Raw genomic sequence first — 27,586 nt, 5'->3', positions numbered from 1 at the left:
CCAAGCTCCGATGAGGCATGTCCCGGCGTCACGGGACTTGATTCGTAGACCTCCTGTTATCTTCGAGCACAGTCCCATTTGATGATCGGCTTCTTCTAGCGGTCAGTCACCAATGAGATGGTCGGTTTCTGGCGCCACCGAACACAGTTTCACGTCTGGCTTTCGCTAGTTGGCTCCTGTCCGTCGGCTGAGACCAACGCGGCAACGTGGGGGGCCCGGACGCGGGGAAGAACTACCCCCACTGGGAAGGATCGTGGTCAATCTTCTCGTGTCTGGAAAAGCCAGAACGTGGGGGAAAATCTGGGGAGACAGATATAAGGCACAGTTTCCCGGATGGCTTGACGGACCATCACCTCACCTGTGCCACAGCTCACACGGCGACATGAACAAACCGATCGTGACTCATGACGAGGGCCCCATGCCAGCCAAGCCAGATCCCAATCTTGAGGGGGAGATTCCCCATGTGCCGTTGACGGAGGAAGACAACAAGCGCATCTGCCGCAAGACCGACCGCACAATCCTGGTGATCTTGATCTGGGTCTACTTTCTGCAGATCCTGGACAAGTCGGTACTTGGATATGGCGCAACCTTTGGCATGCGCAAGGATACCCACTTGACTGGCGACCAGTATTCCCTGGTGGGATCAATTGCGCCAATCGCCCAGCTGGCCTGGCAACCCTTCTCGTCCTATCTCATTGTCAAAGTACCTCATCGAATTCTCATGCCCTCCTTGTGCCTGGGATGGGGCATGGCTCAAGCATGTATGGCGGCCTGCCACAATTTCTCGGAGTTGATGGCGGCGCGCTTTTTCCTGGGATTGTTTGAAGCTGGATGCCTGCCACTCTTTGGAGTCATTACCAGTCAATGGTATCGTCGTGCCGAGCAGCCGCTTCGCATTGCGGCTTGGTATGGCACTAATGGACTCGCGACTATTGTGGCGGCTGCACTGTCTTATGGCCTCGCCCACATCAAGTCTGATATTCTGGAGTCATGGCGAATGTAAGTTGCCGCCACGAACTTTTGCCACTCGGCTCGAACGGACCCTGACACATTCATGCAGTATTTTCCTCTTTGTCGGCCTAGTGACGATTGCCTCCACCCCTTTCGTATACTGGCGTCTTGACAACGATGTCTCCACGGCCCGCTTCCTTAACGAGGAGGAGAAGCTGCAGGCAATGGAACGTCTCCGAGCCAATCAGACAGGCCTTGGCAGCACTGAGTTCAAATTCAGCCATGTGGTCGAAGCGGCCATGGAGCCCAAAACATACCTGTGGATCGCCATGGCGATGCTGCTAAACATCGGTGCCAGTGTCACTAACACCTTTGGTCCATTGATCATTGGCGGCCTGGGCTACGACAAATACACGACTAGTCTACTGAACATGCCCTTTGGTGCCGTTCAGCTCTTCGTTATTCTGCTTTCAAGCTATCTTGCTCAAACGGCACGGCTGAAGGGCGCTGTCCTTGCCTTCTTTATGCTTCCTGTTGTGGCCGGGCTGGCCCTTTTGTACGCGATTCCTCGGACCAAGGCCGATCAAGGCGCATTGCTTGCTGGGTACTATCTGCTCGGCTTCCTCTTCGGTGGCAACCCCCTGGTGGTGACCTGGATCGTCGGAAACACGGCCGGGAGCACCAAGAAGTCGGTCGCCATGAGTCTTTACAATGCTGCCTCGTCAGCCGGCAACATCGTGGGACCATTGCTTTTCACCGCAAAGGATGCCCCCGCATATCTTCCCGGTCTACGTGCCTGCTTGGCAATTTTCAGCGCGATGGTCGCCGTAGTGCTCCTCCAATGGGCCAATCTCTGGGTCCTGAACAAACAACAGGCCCGTCGGCGTGTCACCAATGGGAAGAGCGCTCATATTGTCGACCATTCGATGCAATCCCACTTCCACGGTATCCAAGAAACCCGGGGCGAGTCTGAGACTGGAGAGCACGTGGAGCACACCGGTGCTCATGGCGCTGATGATCTGACTGACCGACAAAATGATGAATTTGTATATATTTATTAGCCTTTTCTGACTCTTATGACGCCCTGATGCATGATGTTGGTGTTTGACTCTGTATGGTCAATCTCATGTTCTTGTTGATTCCCTTGAAATTGTCTTGTTTCTTCGCCTACGTAGTCAGCATAAATTTTTCGCTTTCGATCTTTGTATCAGGCCATTGACCATCCGCCGTCCGCTTTAGCAGAGACTCAGGCATTGCGTGAATCTGGCCTATTCTGGGGCATACTACCTACTCGAGCCCATCCCGGCAAAGAGACGAGCTTGGTTGTGGGCTACATCTGGATCCTTCTTCTCTGGCCCGAGGGTGTCTACCTAGATGGCAAGGATCGAAACAAGTTGTGTCTTGCCCGCCTGCAGTGGCTACATTATGGCCATCTCAGCGGGAGCGGGGAATACCCAGTTCTTGCAGGGATTCTGTTCTCTTTGATTGAATTCGACGAGGACGATGCTCTTGAAGACCCGATGAGTGAGTTCTGGGTCGCATTCCTCGCCGTCCGAGACAGAATCCAACATCCAAGACAAATTCATATCCATGACAATAAGGTGGCGCATGATAAGATGCAGCGTGGCATCGGCCACGCATCCACCTTACGTACTAAAGCGCGGATACCACGTTACCAATATCAGTTTCGATTCCGTCCACACAGTGGCCGACTTGCATTTTCGCGTTTCGGAGAGCGTTAGGCGATGATAGCCTGCATGCCTAGCGTGGCGTTGAGGCCGCTGACACGGTCATTGCGGAGCCCAGACGCCGCGTGTTAGTTCTGAACTAGATCTCAATTCAAAATATATTGTCATTACAGGAGCTGAGACTATCGATGCATCGATCCTCTTACGCCTATGCTGACAATGTTGAACAATGGCCCTTTGTCTCGCGGATGGCCGCAGAAGCCCTGGCCAGAGGAGATGGCCTAGATGCCCAAGGCATCAACACATCTGGTGGGCCACGCCGCGCTGCAAGCAAGGTTGTCTCTTCTGCCCCAAGCCCTGCGCTTGTGGATGTCGTACAGCAATTGAACACCATATTATTGACTTGGATCAGACTTGGCTCCTATTTGATGCCGTAACTGGACCCCTGGACCGGTATCAAAGAGCATGGCAATCTCGAGCGTGGCAGAGCGCCATGCTTGCGCTAGCTCTATACCCTCCACGCGTGCATGGCTGGAATCGTGACTGCCCACTGAGACAAGACTCAATATTACACAGACATGACTCGCACGTTTCGTGTTTATTTCGGATTCGGAGTCGGAGGCCTCCAAATAAGGATGCCTTATGACGTGGTTGTCATTTCTCCAGCGGCACGGCCGCTCCGACGTACCTCGTGGCATTGCCTTGCGATGACTCGACTCACTCGAGACTGAGACTGCATTCGATCACGCAGCAGGATCCAAATGTCCTCAAGAACTGATGCAGGGGAGATATCCGGAGTTTGAAGGGTCATCGATGAGGTCGCGATGGTGATTCGTCAATTATTCCTTGCCATAGTGCAATGACCAGGGCAGAATCTCACTTTGTGAAACTTGTACTGACAGATCCGAGTCATGGACCGTTCTGGATTCTAATAAGCGAGAAATGGCTCAGTATATGGCGGCAATCGATACCGAAAGACATATTCTCATTGTGTCATATGCATTCAGTCTGTTCTCAGGCCTTCCTACTTAAATGGTCGTCACAGCCCCGTGAAATCATTGATCACATACCGAGCGAACTGAACTATCACGTCTTGCTAGACTTCAGTCAAACGCTTTATAATGGCCACACCATTGAACCAGGCTGCCGCCGAGCCTATAGCGATTGTGGGAAGTGCCTGTCGATTTCCGGGAGACGCGACATCCCCTGCAAAGCTTTGGCAGTTGCTCAAGGAACCTCGTGATGTCCTCAGTGAGATACCTGAAAGTCGTTTCAACACGAAGACCTTCTACCACCCTGACGGCTCCCACCATGGTACCACGAACGTGCGTCACTCGTATCTGTTGTCTGATGACCATCGATTATTCGACGCCCAATTCTTTGGCACGAAACCAATCGAAGCGAATTCCATTGATCCACAACAACGCCTCCTCCTTGAGACAGTGTATGAGGGCTTGGAGTGCGCAGGGATTCCGATGGAAAAGCTGCAAGGATCAAACACAGGTGTCTATGTCGGATTGATGACGAATGACTACGCCGACATGTTGGGCAGAGATGTTCAGAATTTTCCAACCTACTTTGCGTCTGGAACGGCACGAAGTATTCTTTCCAATCGCATCTCTTACTTCTTTGACTGGCATGGGCCGTCAATGACAATTGACACTGCATGCTCTTCCAGCCTTGTCGCTCTTCATCAAGCAGTGCAGAGTCTGAGAAACGGAGAGAGCAACGTCGCGATAGCAGCTGGGACGAATCTTCTGCTCGGTCCTGAGCAATATATCGCGGAAAGCAAGTTGAAAATGCTCTCGCCTACAGGTCGCTCTCGCATGTGGGATAAAGATGCGGATGGTTATGCTCGAGGTGATGGTATCGCCGTTGTTGTTCTGAAGCCCCTCAGCCGTGCATTGGCCGACGGTGACCACATTGAATGCATCGTTCGTGAGACTGGTATCAATCAGGACGGGCGTACGAAAGGCATTACCATGCCGAACCCAGTAGCGCAAGCCAGTCTTATCCATGAGACCTATGCTCGAGCTGGGCTCGACTTGTCACGAGAATCTGATCGACCCCAATACTTTGAGGCTCATGGCACCGGTATGTTCGTGGATAGTGAACTTATCAGGTTATACAACCAAAGCTGACAATATCAAAGGAACACCCGCGGGCGACCCCGTGGAAGCCCAAGCAATCAGCACGGCATTCTTTGGACCCCAGCCAAACTACTACCGAACTAGCGACAAGGATTCACCGCTCTATGTGGGCTCGATCAAGACCGTAATTGGACACACTGAAGGAACAGCTGGCTTGGCTGCCGTGTTGAAAGCCTCCCTTGCTCTACAGCACGCCACGGTACCTCCAAACCTCCTGCTGAATGAACTCAATCCAACAGTGAGGCCATTCTACAAAGATCTTCGGATTCTTCAAAAGGATCAAAAATGGCCAGACACAACCGCTGGGGGGCCTCGCCGTGCGAGTGTGAACAGTTTTGGGTTTGGCGGCGCGAACGCTCACGCAATTCTCGAATCCTTTGATAATCAGCGTGCGACTGCCGATGACGCCAAGCCTGCAAATAGCGGCATCCTGCCGTTCAACTTCTCTGCGAATTCAGAAACGTCACTGGTTGCCATCCTCGAAGCTTACGCAGCTCATCTCAGAGCAAATTCTGACATCGATCTCCGTGATCTTTCTTGGACTCTGAACGCTCGCAGATCAACCCTGCCTTTCAGGATATCAGTCTCGGGATCGGACGCGGTCGACCTTGCCACGAAGCTAGAGAAGGCTGCTCAATCAACATCGGAAATTTTGCCTTCAAGTAAGACAAGATCCGTTAAGAAGCCAAAGCTACTCGGCATCTTCACTGGTCAAGGAGCCCAGTGGGCGAGAATGGGAGCAAATATAGTTTCAAGCTCACAAATGGCTTCCGACTGTATTTCGGAGCTCGATCTGGCTCTCCAAACTCTTCCCGAACAAGATCGACCCTGTTGGACACTTCGTGATGAAATTGCCAAGGATTTACGCTCATCTCGTATTGGGGAGGCCCTTTTCTCACAAACACTTTGTACTGCAGTTCAGGTAATGCTCGTACAGCTCTTGTGGGCTGCCGGTGTTGAGTTCACTGCCGTGGTCGGTCACTCGTCTGGTGAGATTGCTGCAGCATATGCAGCAGGCTACATCAGTGCAAGTGATGCCATTAGAATTGCATACTACCGTGGCTGGTCATTGCGGCATACTGGCGACGAGCAAGGAAGTACAGGTGCCATGATGGCCGTCGGAACATCTCTGGAAGATGCACAAGAACTCTGTGGAATGCCGTCTCTCGAGGGCCGTGTCTGTGTTGCGGCTGCTAACTCACCAGCCAGTGTGACTATCTCCGGTGATTTCGACGCTGTACTGGAAGCTAAGGAGATATTTGAGGACGAGAAGAAATTTGCACGCTTGCTCAAAGTTGACAAAGCCTATCACTCACATCACATGTTACCATGTGCCGCCCCATACATTGCTGCTATGCGCAGATGCGGCATTGATGTTGAGTGTCCTCGGTCTGACCGGAAATCTGCGTGGATCTCCAGTGTGTATGTCCGAGACATCAATGATGTCACTGACAGTCTTGCCGACACCTACTGGAGCAATAACATGACAAACCCGGTCATGTTCTCCCAAGCTATTAGTCACGCTGTTGCTGCTCATGGACCCTTTGATATGGGACTGGAAGTTGGACCCCATCCTGCACTGAAAGGCCCGGCCTTACAGACGCTTCAAGAAGTCTCTGGAAGCTCGATCCCCTACTCGGGTGTGCTTTCTCGCGGAAAATGTGACCGGGAGTCTTTTGCTGCTGCGCTGGGCGCTCTTTGGGCCAACCTTGGAGAGCATGTCGCCAACTTTACCGCTTTCGATAGGGAAGTGAGTGGTAAGGGGCGGCCACCAAAGTTGCTGAAAGAGTTGCCGTCTTATGCATGGGACCACGATCGAGTATATTGGCACGAGTCCCGAATCTCCAGTTCGTCGCGTGTGAGTGGCGGGGGTTTTCATCTTCTATTGGGAACAAAATGTCCCGATGGCACAGACAAGGAGCTCCGATGGCGAAACTATCTCAACACAAAAGAAATTCCGTGGCTTGTGCATCATCAAGTTCAAGGTCAAATTGTTTTTCCTGCTGCAGGCTATATCTCTGCTTTGACTGAGTCTCTGATTCAGCAGTATGGAATTGAAGCAATTCACCTCATTGAAATTGAAGACTTCATCATTGGCCAGGCTCTGGTCCTCGAAGAGAACGCGAGTACGGAGGTTGTCTTCACACTTACCATATTCGACTCGAGCGACAAGTCTTTCACAGCAAGTTTCAAATGCTATTCTGCAGGTACCAAAGGAGCTTCCACCTTGTTGCTTCATGCATCTGCCCAAGTTCAGGTGATATTGGGAACTTCTGATGCCTCCGCACTTCCTGTCAATCCCAGCCCGTTGGCAGCCTACCTACAAGTTGAACAGGATCGCTTCTACAATTTTGTTTCAGTTTTGGGCTTTGGTTATACTGGACCTTTCCGTGCCCTTACAGACTTGACTCGTAAGATCAATGAGTCCACGGGAAGGATCTTGGTCTCGAACAGCGACGGTGCTGGCCAGCCGTTGCTTGTTCACCCCGCAACATTGGACTGTGCTATACAAGCCATTATGCTTGCGTACTCATTCCCGGGAGATGGACGTCTACGCTCTCTATACCTCCCAACAAAAATTGATCGTCTGAGAATCAATCCAGTCCTATGCCGGGACAGCGCCGGTCCTGGTTCGTTGATACCTTTTGCTGCTTCGGTTGCTAAGTCAAAGTTCGCGGAACTTTCTGGGGACGTTGACATTTTCTCGGCCGATGGAAAAAACACGCTCATTCAGCTTGAAGGCCTTCATACCACGCCTCTTACACAATTGTCCCAGTCGACAGATGTGCCTATGTTCACAGAGATGACATGGGCCCCTGAAAGCCCTGGATGCCGTGCAAACAACGACATACTGTTGGGCTTGTATGAAGATCGGGCCCGCGCTGTGGACTTGGAAAGACTGGCTCATTACTACCTTAAAAGTCTGGCCAACTCTGTTACCGAGTCACAGAGATCGCAGGTTAAGTCCCCCTTCGTCCAGCTTCTGTCATACGCAGATCACTCAGTTGCACTTGTCAAGTCGGGCGATCATCATCTTGGGCAAGAATCTTGGGCAAATGGCGAAGATGACATTGCACGCGAAATAATCGAAAGGTGAGGGAGGAAAAATCATGGAATTTACACGAATAATCACGCTGATAAGGCATAGATTGGGATCAAGTCCTGATAGTGAGATCTTACAAGCTGTTGGTCAGAATCTTCCTGCAATTGTTCGCGGCGACCGCAATATCCTCGATATCTTACTGAAGGACGATATGCTGGGCCGCTTTTACGAGACGACTCTCGGCATCGATTCGTACTTAGCTGAACTGAGACGCATTGCTGCTGTGATCGGAAACAAGTACCCCCATATCAACGTGCTTGAGATCGGTATGTCTATTGTGTCTTTCTCATGTGAGTCATGAGCTGACTATTTCTTCAGGTGCCGGTGCCGGGGAAGCAACAGCTGCTCTGCTTGACGGGCTGGGCGAGAGCTTCTCATCATACACGTACACAGACTTCATGCAAGATTGGCTGGACAGAGCTCAAACCAAATTTGAGGTCACGCAAGCCAAGATGGTATTGAGAATCCTGGATATCGAGAAAGATATCACTGAGCAAGGGTATACTGAGAAGTCCTATGACTTGGTGGTCGCATCTTTAGCCCTTTACGCCACCTCCAACACTCAGCAGACGTTGTCAAATGTCCGTCGTTTGTTAAAGCCAGGTGGGTATCTGCTTCTGCTTGAATTGACTGACCCTAGCCTGATGCGATTCACTACAATTCTGGGGTGTCTGCCCGGTTGGTGGCTGGGGCACGAAGACGGGCGAGAGCTTTCACCGTGTCGTTCCCCAGCGCAGTGGCATGATATTATGCAAAAGGCAGGATTTTCTGGCATTGACTGTTCCAAACCTCATGATACAGACCGGCTTGTTCCCTTTTCCGTCATGCTTACCCAGGCGGTTGACTCGCGTATAAGCTTCCTCCGTGACCCTTTTGCTGGAAACCATCACAAGTTCCGTGCTGAATCCTTGACAATCATTGGTGGCAGAACTACCACCACTGCAAGACTGATAGATCAGATTGGAGACCTGTGCCGGCAGAGTTTTAAGCAAATTCGATGCTATAGCGAGCTCGCCGAGGTCAATGCGGATGAGATTTCCTTCATGGGAACTTTGCTCGGCTTGACAGAGCTCGACGAGCCTGCCTTCCTGAATCTGAGTTCTCGGGCCTTGGAAGGTTTCCAGGCACTATTCAAACAAAGCAAGAATGTTCTTTGGGTTGTGCAAGGAGCACAGGGTGACAAACCAGGGTGTAACCTTTTCCGAGGTATACAACGGACACTTGCCATGGAAATGCGTCACTTGAGAATTCAATCTTTGAATTTCGGCTCTCTTGCCGAGACCGACGGTCAACTGATTGCCAAACAGGTCCTCTGCCTTGCTGCTACGGACCAATGGGAAGCAGATGATCAACTAAATGATATTCTCTGGTACACAGAGCCTGAGCTATCGTATCAACAAGGAGAGATGCTCATTCCAAGAATTCGATTAAGCTCATTGCGCAATAACAGATACAATTCTGCCAAGAGGCTGATCGTCAAGGAGGTCGATCGGGAAGTTTCAACAGTCGCAATAAAAAGAGCTCAAGGCTATGAGATCCTGCCTGCAGAGTTGAGCCGGCACCCGGAATTCAGCGACTCAATTCATATCGAGGTCACACACTCGTTACTCCGCTCTATTCAGATCGTCGACAATGACTTCCTTTTCCTTGTGGCTGGCAAACAGTGCGGGACTGAGAAATACATTGTGGCCCTTGCGCAAGAGACACACTCTCGGGTTGTTGTGCCTCGGCAGTGGATCCTGGCTCATCCGGAGTCCAAGAGTGAGGCAGCGCAATCATTACTTCGCATATCCGTCAGTCTTCTCGTTCGCGCTGTGCTCAGTGATATGGTCACTGGGTCGAGCCTTGTCGTGCTGGAGCCTGACTTCTCTGTTGCGTCGGTCATAATTCATCAAGCGTGCCGGGCGGGCATTCAGCTTGTACTTCTTACCTCAAAAGATCGCAATTGCTGCAAACCCTGGGTTTACGTACATCCCCGTGTTACTCAGCGGGATCTGTTGAACAAAATTCCTGGCAGCACCTTCCGAGTGTTCAATGTCGGTGCTGACTGGGAACTGGCAAGACTGGTGAAAGAAGTACTTCGTCTGTCCCGTGGAGTCGACAATGAAGGGCACTTCACTCGTCATGAATCCCAATTATCTTCTCGACTGGACTTGCACTTTGCGGCACTTGAGGCCCTCAAGGTACATCTCTTATTTGATCTCAGCAATGCTCCGGCATATCCCAGAAGGATACCAAGCATTACCTTGCGGGATCTAATGGGAACCAACCTACTGAGTGGGCAACACTTGATCGACTGGGATGCCACTCGCCTACCAACGCAGATTAGACCGGCCACCGAGACTGTCACATTTTCCAGCAGAAAGACGTACTGGCTTGTTGGATTGACCAGTGGACTGGGTCTTTCCCTTTGTGAGTGGATGGCCGGTCAAGGTGCTAGGTATATCGCACTTTCCAGTCGAAACCCCAAAATAGACAGCGCGTGGCTACAAAAGATGGCTTTGCGGGGTTGTACAGTCAGAATTTTCGCCAAGTAAGTTTTCTCTATATCTGGTGACGCAAAGACGGTGGCTCTAACCTCCAACACAGTGATATCACGGATCGTGAGTCTGTTTATGACACACATCGTCACATTTCTGAGTCCATGCCACCAATCGCTGGCGTCGCTCAGGGAGCCATGGTTCTACAAGACACAATGTTCCTTGACCTGGATCTGACTCGCTTCAATTCAGTTCTAAGCCCCAAAGTCCAAGGCAGTCTCTTGCTTGACGAAATCTTCTCAGATGATTCTTTGGATTTCATGATATTCTTCTCATCTATGGCAGCTGTGACTGGTAACCCAGGCCAGGCTGCATACAATGCCGCCAACATGTTTATGGCCAGCTTGGCTGCACAACGACAACAGCGGGGGCTGGTTGCTCATGCCATCAACATTGGAGCAATTGTCGGTAATGGGTACGTGACACGGGAGCTCAACATGTCACAACAGAACTATCTTTATAAGGTTGGCCACACATGGATGTCCGAGCAAGACTTCCGGGAGATCTTTGCTGAGGGAATTTTGTCGTGCCTCCAACGTGATCAGGCAGCTGATATCTGCAGTGGTCTTCGTATTGATGAGGATGAAACGAAAGACTGGGTCACAAATCCTATATTTCAACATCTCGTGATGAAGTCTAACACGCTCATTGAGGACGGGAAGAAAGGAACAGGTTCGATAATGATCAAGGCCCGATTGATTGAAGCAACCAGTGAAGGCGACGCCATGGAAGCTTTGCAAGGTATGCGTTTTGAGTTCCTGTACTAAAAGGACCTGCACAAAGACTAACAAACGTGCACAGATGCATTTTCTGTTAAGCTCCAGTCTGCTCTCCAACTCGATCCGACAAAACCTATCCTTGACATGAGCCCTGACGAACTGGGTGTCGATTCGCTCAATGCTGTGGACTTCCGCTCTTACTTCCTCAAGGAATTAAGTGTAGATGTTCCAGTTCTGAAGATTTTCAATGCAGGGTCAATTCGTGACTTGCTCAAGTTTGTTTTCGGCTGCCTTCCAACTTCACTCGTCCCAAACATCAAGAAAAGTAACGAAGGGCCTTTAAACAAAGAGCAAGCTCCTGAACCATCCACGCCCGCCGATCGCAAAAGCGAGGAGCAGTCTTCCGTGCCAGTGGCGAACAAAGACTCGAGCGACGGAGCAAAGTCATTCCATCTGAGCTACCTGGCGACTGCGAAACAAGCCGGCAGCATTTCTTCTGTATCCGCCAAGGCAGATGATTCAAGCTCCGATCAAGATGGGGACAGCTCCTCGCAAACATCACTTGAAAACGACTCCAATGCGGATGAAAGCAACGTGGTCGAGCGGGTTGCACCAATGTCATTCGGTCAATCTCGCTTCTGGTTCCTCAAGTCACTCGTGCAAGATCAGACGGCTTTCAATGTCACCCCGACCTTTGAGCTTTGTGGTGAGATTGACATTAAGCGATTTGCACGTGCTGTTGAGAGCGTTTGTCAACAACACGAAGCTCTTCGTACATTCTTCTTTGTTGGAGAGGACAAGAAGCACATGCAAGGAGTTCTCAAGAGGTCGCCTGTTCGTCTCGAACACCGTTACATCCAAAGCCAGGCCGATGTGGAACTTGCCACAAATGACCTGAAGAATCATGTGTTTGACCTCGCTGGAGGCGAAGTAATTCGCGTTCAGCTTCTCACACTCGCGCCTGATCATCATTGGTTCCTCATAGGCTTCCATCATATCAATATGGACGGAGTCAGTTTTGAGATTCTATGGTCACAGGTTGAATCTGCCTATGAGAACGACCTGTTTAAGCTCGAATCAGTCCAATATCCTGATTTCACCATACGTCAAATCAAAGAGTACGAAGAAGGTGTCTGGTCGGACGATCTAGAGTATTGGCGATGCGAATTTGAGACGATCCCAGAGGCGATTCCACTACTTCCTTTTTCACTTCGGCCAGCACGTCCGACCGTATCGGCTTACTCTACAATTCGTTCACAACTTCGCATTGGTCTGGATCTTTCCAGGGAAATAGAATCCTGCTGCCGGTTGTTCAAAGTGACGCCGTTCCACTTTCATCTCGCAATGTGGCAAATCCTCCTCCAGCGTCATCTCAATTTGGAGCAAATATGCATTGGCCTCACTGACAGCAATCGGACCGACATCGATATTCTGCAAAGCGTTGGCATGTTCCTTAACTTGCTCCCTCTTAGTCTTTCATTAACCTCCTCCCAATCATTTGGCGAGACACTCAAGGCCGTGAAGAATGTTTCCCAAAACGCCTTGGCGCACTCAAAGGTTCCCTTTGACGTGATCCTCTCGGAGCTGAATGTTCCGCGCTCTGCCTCACATAGCCCGCTTTTCCAGGTTTTGTATAACTACCGCCCTCGTGTGGAAGAGTCACGACTTTTTTGTGGTTGTCAGGCGTCAGGCTCATTGCAGACTACGGGGGAGACTTCTAATGATCTACAACTCGATGTAGTCAATCTTGGGGACGGAGACACGATGATACACTTGCTTGTGCAGAAGAACATCTACGAGCCAGAGCACGCCCAGATTCTTCTTCGCAGTTATGAGCATCTCATCCGTGCTTTCGTGCAGAATCCAGCCACTAAGGTGTCTTGGCCGTCGCTTTTCCCAGCGGAAGATATTCAGCAAGCCATTGCGGCGGGCAAAGGTAAGCGCTTAATTGGATTTCTAGTAGAACTTGCTGACTGGTGCTCCTCTAGGATCTGAGTTACCTAGCAAGTGGCCAGCCACAGTGTTGCATCGCATCGAGGAAATGGCCGAAGCATTTCCCAGCCATGTCGCACTGAAGGAGCCACGTGGTATTGAGCTCACTTACGCACAGATGAGAGATACAGCTGCCAGCATTGCCAACGAACTTTTGGTCAACGGCGTCCAAGTTCAGGATCGCGTCGGTGTCTTGCAATCTGCTGGAGTGCGATGGATCTGCTCAGCCCTCGCCATCTGGCAGGTCGGTGCCATATACATTCCTTTGGACAAGAAAGCGGGCATTGAAAGATTGTCCGTCATGGTAAGGGAGTCGAAACCCAAGCTCATTCTCATGGACACAACAACCATGAAAGAGTTCGAGCTGCTTCACTGCTCCGCCCAAGCTGTCAATGTGAGCAGTGCGATTGCATCCTCCACTGTGTACCCTTCGATTGCTGCAGAGGGTGCACAGACTGCAGTTATCACATTCACCAGCGGCTCAACTGGCGTTCCAAAAGGCATATGCCTCAGCCATGCAGCTCATGTCAATCAAATAGAGGCATCGACCCAGGCTTGCGACATCAAACCCGGCCAAGAAATCATCCTCCAGCAATCCCCCTATGCATGGGACATGTCAATCTTTCAAATACTGTTGGCCTTATGCAATGGCGCGAAACTGGTCATTGCCCCATTGACCGCACGTGGCGATCCGGTTGCAATCACAGATATCATAGCTGCTGAAAATGTCACGGCGACCCTTGCTACACCCACCGAATATCATACCTGGCTCCGTCACGGTCGGCACGCACTGGAAAAATCGAGCCTTACTCTCGCAGTCTCAGGCGGAGAACCCATCACTGATCATCTGTTAAAGGAATTCAAATCTATCTGCAAGCCAGACTTGAGGTTGATCAACGTCTACGGTCCAGCGGAAGTCACAATCGCTTGCAGCGTGCAGGAAGTTTCTTACAGCGATGTTGAATCACGTTCCTCAGAGGAATCTGTCGGCCTTGCTACATTGCCAAATTACTCTGTTTATATCGCCGATGAGCAAATGCAGCCCATGCCGATTGGAATTCCAGGAGAGGTCATAGTTGGAGGAGCTGGAATTGCACAGAGATATCTCAACCTTGATGCCACCAAGGACGCGTTCGTGCAAGACCAGTTCGCTAGTCCATACTTTGTCAATCAAGGGTGGAGCCGAGTTCACAGGACGGGTGACCGAGGCAAAATCACGCATGACGGACGTCTTGTTCTATTAGGCCGCATCAAAGGAGACAACCAAGTGAAACTTGGGGGCATTCGAATCAATGTCGAGGAGATCGAATCTTGCATCCTTCGTAGCTCTGGCGGTGCTGTCTCGCAAGCTATCGTCTCTCTCAGGACGGGTGAAAATCAAGAGGCTCGTTTCCTAGCAGCTTTTTTGGTCTTCTCCGACGCCAACAATTCGGAGGTATCTTCCCGGGTCCTGAATGAACTCAAAGCCAACCTGCCATTGCCACAATATATGCGGCCGGCAATCTTTGTTCCAATGGCTTCTCTCCCGCAAAACTCATCCGGCAAAGTTGATCGCCTCGCAATGCACAATATCTCCATCCAAGATCCTACAGAGCGGGTTAGCAGCCATGGGGCTCTGACGACGATCGAGCAAGAACTGAGTATTCTGTGGCGAGAGTCAATCGCTTGTGACAATGCTGGATTGCATTCCATCGACTCGCGATCCGATTTCTTTCATGTCGGCGGGAGTTCGCTCACCTTGGTGGATCTGCAAGGTCTGATCAAAGATCGATTGGGCATCTCGGTGCCATTACACGAGTTGTTTGCAGCGAGTACTTTGCGAGGAATGGCCGAACGACTGGAAAATATGGCACACTCTCAAGAACAAGCCCCGATAGACTGGGAACGTGAGATCGCTGATCTTTTGTCTGACCTGTCACCGGCTCATGAGACTGACACATTCGATCAACCTTCCGGGCTGGGTAACGTCATACTCACTGGTTCTACTGGATTCATTGGAAAGGAGATACTTCGTCAACTAGTAAAAGACGATCAAGTCGTGACCGTCTATTGCCTGGCCGTGAGGAAGCCGCTTGCGAAGCTCCCAGCCCTTTTCGCTCATCCCAAGATCCACGTCTATCACGGTGACCTGGGTTCCCCGAGACTGGGACTTTCCGACAAAGACGCAAGCTCAATTTTCCGAGCAGCCGATATCGTGATTCACAATGGTGCCGACGTGTCATTTATGAAGACATACCAATCACTCAAGTTAACGAACGTGTACTCGACCACAGAACTTGCCAAACTTTCTCTTCCGCGCCGTGTTCCCCTCCACTTCATCTCGTCTGCGAGTGTCACTCGATTCTCGGGTAAGACCACTTTTGGAGAGTGCTCTGTGGCGGCGTTCCCACCTCCATCTATTCCCAACGATGGCTACGCCACAGCCAAATGGGTGAGCGAGGTATACCTCGAGAAAGCGAACGCAGCACACAGACTTCCTGTCTGGATTCATCGCCCATCGAGCGTAATGGGATCTGACGTGCCTGAACTTGACCTCATGAGCAACGTCCTCCAGTATTGTCGAAGCACCAAAAAACTTCCCGCTTCCGAGGCGTGGAGTGGTGTGTTCGATTTCATTCCCGTTGAATCGGCCGCGGCGCAAATTATTCGCGCGGTCCACCGGTCCGCCGATCAGGCCGGTGCTGGAACGCTTCGATATTTGTTCGAGTCTGGCGAGGTTCAAGTGGGCCATGAAGAGTTGCAGGCGAAGATGGAGGCGGATTCAGGCCACGAATTCGAAACGGTGCCGTTGATGGACTGGGTCAATGCTGCAGAGGAGGCGGGGATGAGTCGACTTTTGGGGATGTACTTGCGGCAGGCTGCGAGTGGTCAGGTCCTACTTCCCAGATTGATCAAGGGGGCAGTCTCGGGCGATGCTTGATTTGATTGTCTGAAGTGTAACTAGAGTATGTCGATGGTTGAGTGGGTCATAGATAGCTGGAACTTGTGGAAGACGACAAACCTAATGCTTTGATATTACAGTCGCAATCCATTTACAGTATCTATATGTAAAAGTGGTGTGCGTGCCGTTTCGATAACCGAGCTACCTCTACTGACGTGTGCGAAGTGGGCGTTTTCAAAGCAATAGGAAAAAATAGTGTCATTGATATTCATTTCAGTTGGGTCATGCACAGATTAGTTGTGTGAGCAAAGATGCGTTCTTGTAGACTCGAGACTTCTTTCTTTACAGGCCGAGCCAGAATCTTGTCTTGCCAACCTCGAACTCGGCGTTGAGCTCTTCCGGTCCAGTACCGGTGATAGAGACCTGGTACTTGCCCTTCTCGGAGACCCATTGGCTTCGCTGCTCATCCCACCAGCTAGTCGCAAGCTTCTTCTCCACGGTCAATTCGACAGTCTGGGTCTCGCCGGGTTGAAGGAAGACCTTCTTGAAGGCCTTAAGTTCACGAACCGGTCGGTTGACCTCGGTCTTCGGAGGTACGATCCACAACTGCACGACTTCAGCACCGGCAACCGAACCGGTATTGGTGACCGTGACTGTGGCAGTTACGGGCTCTCCCGATTCGGTGTATTTAGATTGCTCGGGGACTGTATCAAGCTTCAGGCCGGATCGGCTGAAGGAAGTGTAGGACAGACCGTGGCCGAAGGCGAACGCGGGCGCAACGTCGGACTTTTCAAAATAGCGGTATCCAACGTAGATATCCTCTCCGTACAGGGTTCGACCGCGCTCAGAGCGGAAGTTGAGGTAGGAAGGGTTGTCTTGCAAACGACGAGGGAACGTGAGTGGAAGTTTACCAGACGGGTTCACATCACCGTACAGAACATCGGCGATTCCGTTGCCACATTCGTTACCACCAAACCAAGCGTGAACAAGTGCACGGGCATCGTTGGCCCATGGCATGGTGATAGGAGTACCAGATTGAATGACAACAACAGCATTGGGGTTGACCTCTAGCACCCGGCTGATCAGCTCATCGCTGCCGGGGGAAGGTCCATGTGGTCTCGGTCATAGCCCTCGGTCTCCCATTCACTGGTCAACCCAGCGAAGATGACTACCTGGCTCGCCCCCTTGGCCTGTTCGACGGCTTGGGAGATCAGTTCCTCTTGACCGACACGACGGCTGGTGCCAAATCGGAAGCCACCACCGCCAAAGGCAACGATACCATGAGTGTCCAGATCGGACGTGGGAGCACTACCGAACTCAAAGAGGATCTTGTACTTCTGGCCGGCCTTGAGTTCTTTCGTGCCTTGCTCTTCAATGGTAGCGGTACCGAAGAAGGCCGATCCCTGCTTCTGGTTTTTGGTATTGTCCACCACCACCTCGCCATCTACCAAGAGACGGCCGGTGCCGACGACAGTAACACCAAAGTCGTAAAGGCCGTCCTCCTCTGGGGTGAAATAGCCCTCCATATCGACGTAGAAGGTCAAAGAGTTGAGTTTGGGGTTAACATAGTCCGCCAAGAAACCCGATGAGTTGACAAGATGAATTTCGTCGACGGCAGTACGTTCTTGGCCTGCGCTGGGCGGCTCGTTGTAAACCTTGAAAGTGAAACCAGTCTTGCCGTCCTCCGTCTTCATCAGTGGACCGAGGAGAGGAAGATCCTTGTGCGAGTACACACCCTGGGAGTACTTGACCTCACCCGAGCTTTTCGCAGTGACACCCTCGAAAGGACTGACGGTGTAGTACGGGGCCAAAGAAGCGGAACCACCACCGCAGTACGAGGCAATCTTTGCGTTCGGCCCAATGACAAGGATTGGTCCATCTTTCTTCAGTGGCAAAATGTTATCCTCGTTCTTGAGCAGAACGACGGATTCGGCAGCGGCACGGCGCATCAAGGCTTGGTCCTCAGGGCGGTTCAGAGCCTTTTCCTCAGCTCCCTCTGGGATGCCCAGCGGATCGACCCAGTTCACCAGGTTGAGCACGTTACGTACGCGCTCATCCAACTTGAACTCGGCGACTTTGTTCGAAGTCACGGCGTGAGAGAGAGCCTCACCTCGCCAGCGGGTTTTGCCGGGCATCTCGAGATCAAGTCCGGCCTCAATGGCCTCGGAGACTGAATATGTTCCAAACCTAAGGAGATTTTCGATCAGTATCAAGTTCGGAGGCGAAACCACTCAAAAAGCAGCAGACGATCTCGCCTCGGGAGTATTGATGCTCACCAGTCACTCATGATGAGACCTTCCCATCCCCATTCCTTTCGCAGAATATCGTCGATGATCGCCTTGTTTTCGCTGACATGCGTGCCATTAATTTTGTTGTAGGCGGTCATCACACATGCCGAACGACAGATGCGCATGGCCAACTGAAAGGGCATCAGGTAGATCTCACGCAACGCTCGGTCCGTGATGATGGCGTTCACGGCCAATCGCTCATGCTCTTGATCGTTGCAGACGAAGTGCTTCAATGTCGCAGCGACTCCTTTTTCTTGCATGCCCTTGACCATGTAGCCAGCCAAGGTTCCTGAGAGCACACCATCCTCGGAGAATGACTCGAATCCACGACCGCCGAGTGGTGAGCGCTGGGTATTGATGGTGGGTCCCAGAATAACGTGTGTTCCCTTTGCGATGGCCTCCTCACCCATCAAGAGACCAATCTCTCCGAGGAGATCGGCGTCCCACGTGGCACCGAGGGCAGTCGCACACGGGAAACACGCCGCAGGAACGCCATTGAAGAAACGGGTACCACGGACTCCATTCGGGCCGTCGGATGTGCGCAATGAGGGAATGTTCAGACGAGGAACGGGGTTTGTGTGCCAAAAATCGCGTCCTGCATGGAAGTGGGAGTTCAGCCAAGGATCGGGATCCCATGAGGGGGCGGAAGAACGTCACGGGGATTTCGGTCTCGTGATTTGATCTTCGATTTAGAGGCACGCGCAAGACGCGAGGACGGCACTTACCGGCTGTGAGCGCAATCTTCTCACCCAAGGTGAGTTCTTCGATCGTCTTTTCCACATCGATTGGAGCCATTGTTCCCGGCTTAAGGCGTTGAGGGATGTATCCAAAAGTATTGTGGTACAATACGGCGATGGCTCAAGTCAACGTTGCTAACGAACTCAAGCTGCGTCGGTGATTGATCTTGTAATCGTTCCAGACGATTCAGGTTGCAATTTGCGGCCAGAAGACAGATCAAGTCTTGCAATTCGTTTGAATGGGTACTCCAAACGAGCTGAAATCGTAGACTTTGGCAATTCTACAGGGCCCACGGATGTAGTTTCTCATTGCAAGAGGGGCAAAGCTACGGTTATACTTATAGCCTGTCTTGCCGCCGTGTCATCTCGCTTGCCCGTATCCTGCTCCGTCGTCTCACCTCGCTCCCCACTTTCAAGTTGACACTTTTTGTGGTTCAGCAACGAAGGATGAGAGCGAGAGGTGAACTGGATTGGTGAAGCGTAAGAGTGGAATCAACAGATCGCTCTTCAGCTCCGTTGCTCATTCGGGTACCTCAACTTGACACGGAGAGGTGTCCGCTTGGGGTTCCCGAGGTTTTCCCGGCCGGGGCACATTTTCTCGATGACGACTGAGCGTCCAGCAACTACAGTACCTGAGCACGATAGTGCAATCAATGACAGCGCTGCAGTGGGTGGTACCATACCCACTGGACTGGGGTCCTGGAGTTTCGCCTAAGATCTCGTCGACCGCACGTACCTCCTCCCTTCTCTTAGCGCCCTTGCAGCAGACGGTCGTCAGATCGTCCACCAGTTCATCGTCAAAGTACACGACACAAGTCAGGTGCGGGGGTGGGCACAAGCGGGGACGGCCGGTCCGACAAGCCGTGCGGCATCAGCAGGTCCACGAAGCAGAGTTTACCCGCTGCAATAGTGATCGTGTAGTGTCTGTGTTCGACTCATTCGTGGTAATTGGACGTGTGAAAGGGGACTGGGGGACTTGGGAAGAGAGAGTCTCAAATCAAAAGCTCGGCCAACCTGTCATAATCGGCACAGCAAGCGCACGTGTCATCCATACCTTTCAAGGTACAGTATCGCAATCCCCGCACCTCAGATACCAGACCCTGACCCTTGGACAGACTGTACAACGATTCGCAGGTGATGAGGTAAAATGTACTCCCCCGCCTACCAAGCCCCAAGGTTGGTCTCAGTAGGTCGTACCTGACTGCATCGAGTCGTTTTTGTACGTCTTTCGAGCTCGAATTGAACCTTCAGTAATATGCATGCCACCTCACGGAGATTTGCCCATGCCGCCTCGACCATGACTGATGCTCTTCGGGGTAGATTCACTTCATCCTAACCTCGAACCTGGTAGGACATTATTATCATCCACTGTCAAAGACAGTTACAGACCGAATGTGGTGACCAGAGAGATACGACGAGCAATCTAGAGGTTGTTGTGTGATAGACTAAGTTGTTATATTGAACCTTTTAGCCGAGGACGGGACTTAATCAGGCTATCCACGTCTCCCTTGGCTTGCATCGAACTTCGGTATCGGATCAGATAAAGCTTCCCCGGCGTTCGAGAAGTTTGAGCGAAGAGATCCATGCATAGCGTCGGAAGGTCCCAATGTTTGAAGCAATGGATGCTAATTTAGATCATAGAAATTGATCAAGCATACCGAATTGACGGAAGCAACGACCCCAAGGAAGATTTTGAAGCCAAGGAAGAGGTCTATATATTCTAGAGGTTACGTCAAAAAGCACATAGTTCCCGTCTGCATGGATAGGCCTGGGCAACAGATTTCACCCGCCTCGACCTGGGGAACGCGCCTTCGACCAGAATACCGCAGATATCGCCTCGCGAAATCATTTCCCGGGATCGCGATCGATGATTACACTGAAAATGAACTGTCAATTTCATCGAGGCGTGTATCAACAATAATCATGGCGGGATGGATGTTCGGTTCCGAGAATTACGTCATGTCTCTAGGCGCGGCTCCTCTGTATCGGATAAATTCATACTCCGATATCCGAATTTCCTTATCGCTCCCAAAGATTGATGGACTCGGACAACATAGTCCGTTGCCAAAGACCACCTTAGTGATCGACTAATTCTACGCACATCATGGCATCCCGGCGGCTGTCAGGGTTTCAACCACTCCTCAAGGGTAAGTCGCATCTCCTGCGATCCCAGCAACGACGCTGGGCGCAGGTTCATGATGTGCGCTTCCTGGCCACCCACCACGATCCGAATCACATCATGGAGAAATACCGCAACAAGCTGGATCAAAAGGCCAAGCAGTGAGTCACCTCTGCCCTGTTGTATGCACTACTTGTTTCTCAGTGCATCATAACTTATTCACTGGAATCAGGGAAGGGCTGGGCTCTATCGAAGCCTTAAAGGAAGCGTACAGCGACAAGATCCAGGACCTTCGTCGACAAGCTGCTACAGTGGCCACCCCCGAACCCGAACCTGACGCGCCGATTCCCCGCGCCAAGACGACATTCACAGCAAACACACCTCCAGCCTCTCACCCTCCATCATCATCATCGTCGACGACGGGAGGTGCGTCAGCGACAGAAAAGGCCGCCCGGGAAGTCTCCAGCAGCGCAAGCCCCATTAAACCGCTGAGCACCTATATCGACGTGGAAAAGATTCGCGAGCTGCCACCCAAGGAGATTGAAGCGCTATGGCGGTTGCGATTCGCAAACAGTTCCACCACCATCTGCGCTGCGATTCCTCTAGATACCTACCTTCGCATTGCCGAGGCAGCCCGCCAAAACCCCCAGTTCATCCTTCCTCTTCCCCGCCAGGCTGCGGACCAGGACATGCAGACCCCGGACGGTACCCCTGCGCAGACCGCGGCCGAGATCCATTTCCTGCAATGGGCTTTCCACCCACCCGCCGAGGACTTCGTCGCGACCAAGAAGGACACAATCAACAACCATACTTCGACCGTGATTTTCACCAACCTGGGCGCTTTCAAGATGCATGGCTCTTTTGCGCAGCCGCACACCACGGTCACGCATCATCTGGACTTGGCTGATGACAAGGGGCTGGTCCTCATGCATGGCCAAGTCATGCCGGATCGGGGCGTCTCCACTACCGAGGCGACTTGGTTGGTCAGCTCGGTGCAGCGCTTCTACGATTTCGGCGGGCAAGCCAGCGGTCGCAAGGGCGAGTTGGTGCGTATGTTTACGCGCGGCGATGTGGAAAACTTCAAGGTGGAAGAATTGATGGAGGAGACGGAGCGAATTCACTGAGTTCTGCTTTGGGGAGAAGCGCGTCGGCGGTGTTTGAGTAACTGTCCGGGTATATAGCACGTCCCAGTGCTAGTAAAATGTATTATAGGGAATAATCCACCACCGTGCACGGGGGAATCGTGCAATTGGCTTAGCAGGGTCACCAGAGAGCAATCTTTAATTCGACTCAAGTACATGATCCATCTCTAGACCGTCAAGTTCCGAGGTGATTCACGAATCCGTATCAAGGTTCTTGGGTGTCGTTCAACTTCATGCAGATGTGAGTAATCCCCCGCTTTCTTACCTATATCCTGCGGAATCAGTTGATAGTTCAATATGCACAGACAGGCCATCTATGGTAGACGGGACGGGAGTATTGGAACTTACCCACATTCCATCTTGTTTCTTTTCTTTCCTCTGTTCAATTGGGATAGATTTAATAGTGTCCTGCCGCAGGCTAGATACTTTTATTCGTCGACCTTCACTGATAAAATCCCTGCTCTTCTCTTCAAGGTGGAGCTTGCAACCCAAACCCCCACGGGGAGCAATCGATGAGTTCCGGATCTTGAGAGAGAGAAGTCCTCTTCGCTCTCAGGTTCCACACCACATCAACGTTGGAAAAAGGGCGGGGGCCCTGAAGAAATGGGGGACTGTAGATCACTTGGAGGGATAGGCTAAGAAGCTTCCACCTGCAATGGTTTCTCTACAGTTCTACACACTTGGTCCTCGGATCATGAGTAGTAGAGTACCTTACTAGGTAGGAACTACTGTAGGACAAGGTAAGGTAGGTAAGTTCGTAGGAAATAGCCCAGGTAGCAGGTACAGGCAATCTTGGGTACGGGTGCATCGCGTGTGTCGTCTCGAGGTGCGTACCACGCATGCCCGTACCTGATGCACCGAGTTGTGTGCCAAATCGTGAGTTACTGCAATGAGCCCCATGTTGAATTCACAGCCACGATGATCACGGTCGTGTCGAAGGGCTTCTCAGATCAAGCTAGCTGATGTGTCTCTGGCGGCACATGCTCGACTTTTGGCGTCGGTGTCCCGTGACCCGTGCCCGGTCTCATTTCCTCGGGCCGAAACCACGCTTCCGAGTACGCATCTTCCACACAGCCAAGGACAAGACGGTCGGGGACTTCGGAGGACGGGACTCGTATTTAGAGAGGTCTCTTCATCCCCCTTTTCAATTCTTTTTTTTCTTCCTTGGCTGCGCCCGGTCTGTGATGGTGCACGGAAAAGAGAAGAGCGCCGGCGCTGAGATAATGAGTGTGGCGACGAATGCCCGACTCCTGAGATCTCAGGTTTAGGTGGCTTTGTGAAATCCGTGGAACCGTGGGCGGTTTGTGTTCTTGACGCGTACAGAACTACAGACTACAGAGTAGTAGTACAGAGTTACAGACTGCAGACTACGGAGACACAGCTCTATGGCCTTGGTTGTACATCAAACCCTGTTACAGGATCGAGATGCGAGACCGTTGTAGGTTACTCAGAACGAGAGAATATCGCCTCTTCCTCGAAGCCCAGGACGCCTCACCGAAAGCCACCACCGCAAGACGTCGATTGACCATGTGTTTGAATTGTTCGCCTCTGGATGCGGGTGTCTGCCCCCTGCAGAGCCCCCGTCGGTGGCAAAAGTTTAAGCAGCCCCGTTATTCGACCCGACTGGCTCGATCCACGTTTTGAGTCCGGGTCAGGGCCCTGAATTCGTCTCATGACTTTTCTGGTCCAACCTGTCCAGGGCCTCGATGATGATGGGTGTCCTACTGTGCTCCAGGCACTGGCAGCATTTCCCATAGTCCGGTGCGGTGTCTTTCAACCTGGAAGAGTGGACAATGGACATGGCTTTTCTACCAAGTAGCTCGTCCTTGACGGGCGATGACCTCAACAATCAAAGAGGAAGGAAGCGCTTTTGAGGAACAGACCTCTTCTCGTGGACACGAGAGTTTGAGGCGTCCAAAGTCAAAAGTGGTGGAAGAAGGGTCACTGCTTGTGGATTACGATCCCCATCGCGTCGAGTCTCGTCAGTGGTGTTCATTCCACGGGCGCATGTTCACTCTATCGCCGATAATGATGAGTGAGGGTCGTCTTGCCCGAGTCACCCCGAATCCATCGATTGCAGAGCCTGAAGTCTTCCTCCCCACACTCTCGGGGTTGGCTTGCCTAATGGGGCAAATTGTGGTGCCTATTCCTCTTTGCAGATGATCGTGATCGATGCACGGCCTGGCATCGTATGCCTCCTCCGGAACTGTCCCGGATCTTGGAGGTTGCTTCACAAACCAAAGTCTACCTCGAACACCGGCAACGCATTCTCAAATTCAATCTGATCTGCTGGTGACAGGTGAATTCCTCGTGGTACTGCCGGTGGCATGAGGGTATAGAAAAGGGACTCCCCGAGGCTGCCACGGGACACGTAGAAAGCAAGAGTCCGCTCTCCGTCCGAGCGATGAGGGAACTGGGGACTCGTGGGACTGGGCCGGTGGGCCGGTGGGCCGGTGGGCACTGGGGAGTCGACTCGGTGAGTACAGTGACTCCCGGATGGTCTTGGCATTTCCGCTTTTGGCTTCCGGCCTTGCTTCACGGACCAAAGGGCAACCTGGGGATCAGACAGACAGAGACACTCGCCGTAACGGTGGTGTCGCGAGTCGTGACATCCACACGATCCGAGACCCTCAATTGACCGCATCGGGACAGCTGCGCGGCAGCAATGAATGAGGTATTTTACTCGTCTGTTGCTCGTCAATGCAGCCGTGTTCAGTCCATGGGATTCGGCTCTGCTAATCTCCCCAGAGCATACGGTTCATTTGCTCACTGTTCTGACTTCTCTCCCCGGTCCAGTGTCGACTACTCGGTAGTAGTGAACTCAGAACTGTAATTAGCTTTTCTGCACCGGCCCGGGGATCGAGGCGGCCGAGCACGGGAAGCCGGTCTGAGTGCCACCCGCCTTCCAAATCAAGCCCTCGACCGCAAAGTCGGTGTTGTGCCCGGGTGCCGTGACTGCCGATGGCCCTTTGGAACTGAGCCTGGAAGGATTGTCCCAATCGTCAAGGTTTCCCCGGAGGCGTTTCTAATTACGGGGTCCCCCGGTTGCGTGATTGGCCCACCCAAAGATTGAGAGACGTCTGAGGCGTAAAGGCTGCCCCGGATTTTCACGACTTTTCCTCCATCAGGGCTTTCACGGCGGGCAAAGTCTGGTAAGTAGGGGACGGAGCCACAAGGGCCTCGTGGGGTTGGAAACCCTGGGAATGGATTCGAGTCACATTTAAGACGCCTTCAAAACTGCAACCGAATCCCCCCGCAGTGAAGCAAGCAGGCAATTCCATTCTCCATTCTAGTTGAGGTGTCTTCGACCTGCATTTGCATTCCTCTTTCATTACTTTTTCCGGTGCCTTTTGGAGTCGACTAGACGCTTGACCCTCACTCATCATCGCATATTCGATTCGCAGTCCTCTTCAAGATTCTTCATTCCCCAGGGCAGACGATCATGTCTTCGTCAAAAGAAAAGGGTCCTCTCGGTAGCGAGTCGTCGCAAGAAAATGTCATGGTTGAAGAATCTCGCGATGCCGTCTTTGGTGAAATCACCGAGGACGGCCCTAACTATCGTGCAGTGAGTACCCTACCACCATTCACATCGGTGGCGATCTCCTCCTGGGTGTCAACAATAACTAATGGATGAATCTTGATTTGCACGACAGGTCGGTTGGAAAGGAACCGCTGTGCTTATGATGAAAACACAGATCGGGCTGGGCGTCTTATCCATCCCAATCGCCTTCGACGCGCTCGGTGTGATTCCCGGCATCATTTGCTTGATTGCCATCGCGGCGATCACAACGTGGTCCGACTATATCATTGGAGTTTTTAAATTGCGCCATCGCGAAGTATACAACATCGACGACGTTGGGGAGCTTCTGCTGGGTCGTCCGGGCCGCATTCTCTTTGGAGCTGCGTTTTGTCTTTGTGAGTGGACGTCTGTACAGTCCTTGAGCTTTGCAGAGTAGACCGTGTGCTAATCGACGTCCTGATCTTTCTCATTGTAGGGTGGATTTTCGTCGCGGGATCGGGTATGCTGGGCATCTCGATCGGCCTCAATGCAGTCTCTTCCCATGCCACTTGCACGGCCGTGTTCGTCGCTGTGGCGGCGGTCATTGCTTTCTTGTTTGCCAGTATTCAAACCCTGGGTCGCATCTCATGGCTGGCTTGGGTCGGTCTCTTTGCCATCTTGACGTCGAGTATGTTCCCCCCCCTCGCCGCGAGTCCCGGGGCTTGCCCTTTCACCAAAGCGATCCTGAACCCTAACTTTCTTCTCTTTCTCACAGTTATGATCGTCACTGTCGCCGTGGGAATTCAGGATCGCCCATCGGCCGCTCCCAAAGACGCGGTTTGGGTATCGGACTACAAACTCTTCGCCCACTCATCGTTCTACCAGGCTATTTCCGCCATCTCGACCTTGGTCTTTGCCTTTGCCGGCACGCCCGCTTTCTTCTCGATCGCATCTGAGATGCGCGAGCCGGAACATTACAATCGCGCTTTGATTGTCTGTCAGTCAGTTGTCACGGGCTTTTACATCGCGGTCGGCGTGGTGATCTACTACTTCTGCGGTTCATACGTTTCATCCCCGGCGCTTGGATCGGCTGGCCCGATTGTTAAGAAAGTGAGCTATGGCTTTGCCTTGCCGGGACTGATTGTCAGCACATTGCTTTTCGTCCACGTAAGTTGATAACCCTCTCCTTCCTGATCCTCACCCCGGCGATGCTTGCCAAAATCAACCCCACTCACATTCTTCATCTTTCCAGATCGTCGGTAAATACATCTTCGTCCGTCTTCTCAAAGGCTCTCGCCACTTGACCGCCAACACCCTCACCCATTGGATCACCTGGCTCGCCTGCACTTTCAGCGTCACGCTTATCGCCTACATTATCGCCAGCTCCATTCCCGTTTTCGGCGACCTGGTGTCGCTGGTCGGGGCCCTGCTCGGTACCCCCATGTGCTTCCAACCCATGGGTGGAATGTGGCTGTACGATAACTGGAGCAAGGGCAAGACGCACCGCACCACGCGCTGGAAGTGGATGGTGTGCTGGTCGATCTTTGTGATCGTGGCGGGCTTCTTCCTGATGGTTGCGGGTACCTATGGGTCGGTGCTGAGCATCGTCAACAGTTATCGGACGAATGGGGGGACCTCGGCCTGGACGTGTGCTAATAACTCTTGAACCGAACCTACTTGACTTTGGAGAGGTTGGGAGCCTTTTTTTTTTTCGATGAAAAGATACTCGCAGTGCCCTGGGAGGTTGATGGAGTATTATACACTATATAGAGAGGAA

General features: G+C 52.1%; 6 protein-coding genes across 6 annotated transcripts; 5 read left to right on the top strand and 1 right to left on the bottom strand.

Annotated features, from left to right (window-relative positions):
* Positions 1-325: 325 nt before the first annotated feature.
* On the top strand, positions 326-2,012 carry N7539_005533 (putative MFS transporter; the record flags this gene model as incomplete). Its single annotated transcript, XM_056935135.1, has 2 exons — positions 326-999; positions 1,061-2,012. Coding segments are annotated over 2 exons (1,626 nt in total), but the record flags the coding sequence as incomplete, so codon positions are not given.
* An 815-nt stretch (positions 2,013-2,827) lies between these two features.
* On the top strand, positions 2,828-3,076 carry N7539_005532 (uncharacterized protein; the record flags this gene model as incomplete). The annotated part of the gene is made up of 1 exon (XM_056935134.1): positions 2,828-3,076. One exon carries the CDS (start codon positions 2,828-2,830, stop codon positions 3,074-3,076), a length of 249 nt encoding a protein of 82 aa, XP_056790328.1.
* A 684-nt stretch (positions 3,077-3,760) lies between these two features.
* On the top strand, positions 3,761-16,063 carry N7539_005531 (Polyketide synthase-nonribosomal peptide synthetase; the record flags this gene model as incomplete). The annotated part of the gene is made up of 7 exons (XM_056935133.1): positions 3,761-4,733; positions 4,792-7,882; positions 7,938-8,158; positions 8,211-10,425; positions 10,482-11,173; positions 11,234-13,087; positions 13,140-16,063. The coding sequence occupies 7 exons, from the start codon at positions 3,761-3,763 to the stop codon at positions 16,061-16,063; spliced, it is 11,970 nt and encodes a 3,989-aa protein (XP_056790327.1).
* Positions 16,064-16,366: 303 nt separating this feature from the next.
* N7539_005530 (beta-glucosidase) lies at positions 16,367-19,107 on the bottom strand (the record flags this gene model as incomplete). Its single annotated transcript, XM_056935132.1, has 4 exons — positions 16,367-17,091; positions 17,172-18,211; positions 18,301-18,907; positions 19,038-19,107. The coding sequence occupies 4 exons, from the start codon at positions 19,105-19,107 to the stop codon at positions 16,367-16,369; spliced, it is 2,442 nt and encodes an 813-aa protein (XP_056790326.1).
* Positions 19,108-21,153: 2,046 nt separating this feature from the next.
* Positions 21,154-22,292, top strand: N7539_005529 (ATP11 family protein; the record flags this gene model as incomplete). The annotated part of the gene is made up of 2 exons (XM_056935131.1): positions 21,154-21,329; positions 21,401-22,292. The coding sequence occupies 2 exons, from the start codon at positions 21,154-21,156 to the stop codon at positions 22,290-22,292; spliced, it is 1,068 nt and encodes a 355-aa protein (XP_056790325.1).
* A 3,460-nt stretch (positions 22,293-25,752) lies between these two features.
* On the top strand, positions 25,753-27,475 carry N7539_005528 (uncharacterized protein; the record flags this gene model as incomplete). Its single annotated transcript, XM_056935130.1, has 4 exons — positions 25,753-25,875; positions 25,964-26,225; positions 26,306-26,976; positions 27,062-27,475. 4 exons carry the CDS (start codon positions 25,753-25,755, stop codon positions 27,473-27,475), a joined length of 1,470 nt encoding a protein of 489 aa, XP_056790324.1.
* Between the last annotated feature and the right edge of the window lie 111 nt (positions 27,476-27,586).

Source organism: Penicillium diatomitis (assembly GCF_028827545.1).
Source record: "Penicillium diatomitis strain IBT 30728 chromosome Unknown utg000005l_segment0_segment0, whole genome shotgun sequence".
NCBI lineage: Eukaryota > Fungi > Ascomycota > Eurotiomycetes > Eurotiales > Aspergillaceae > Penicillium > Penicillium diatomitis.
Note: the sequence above shows the minus strand (reverse complement) of the source record. Positions and strands in the feature narration are given on the sequence as shown.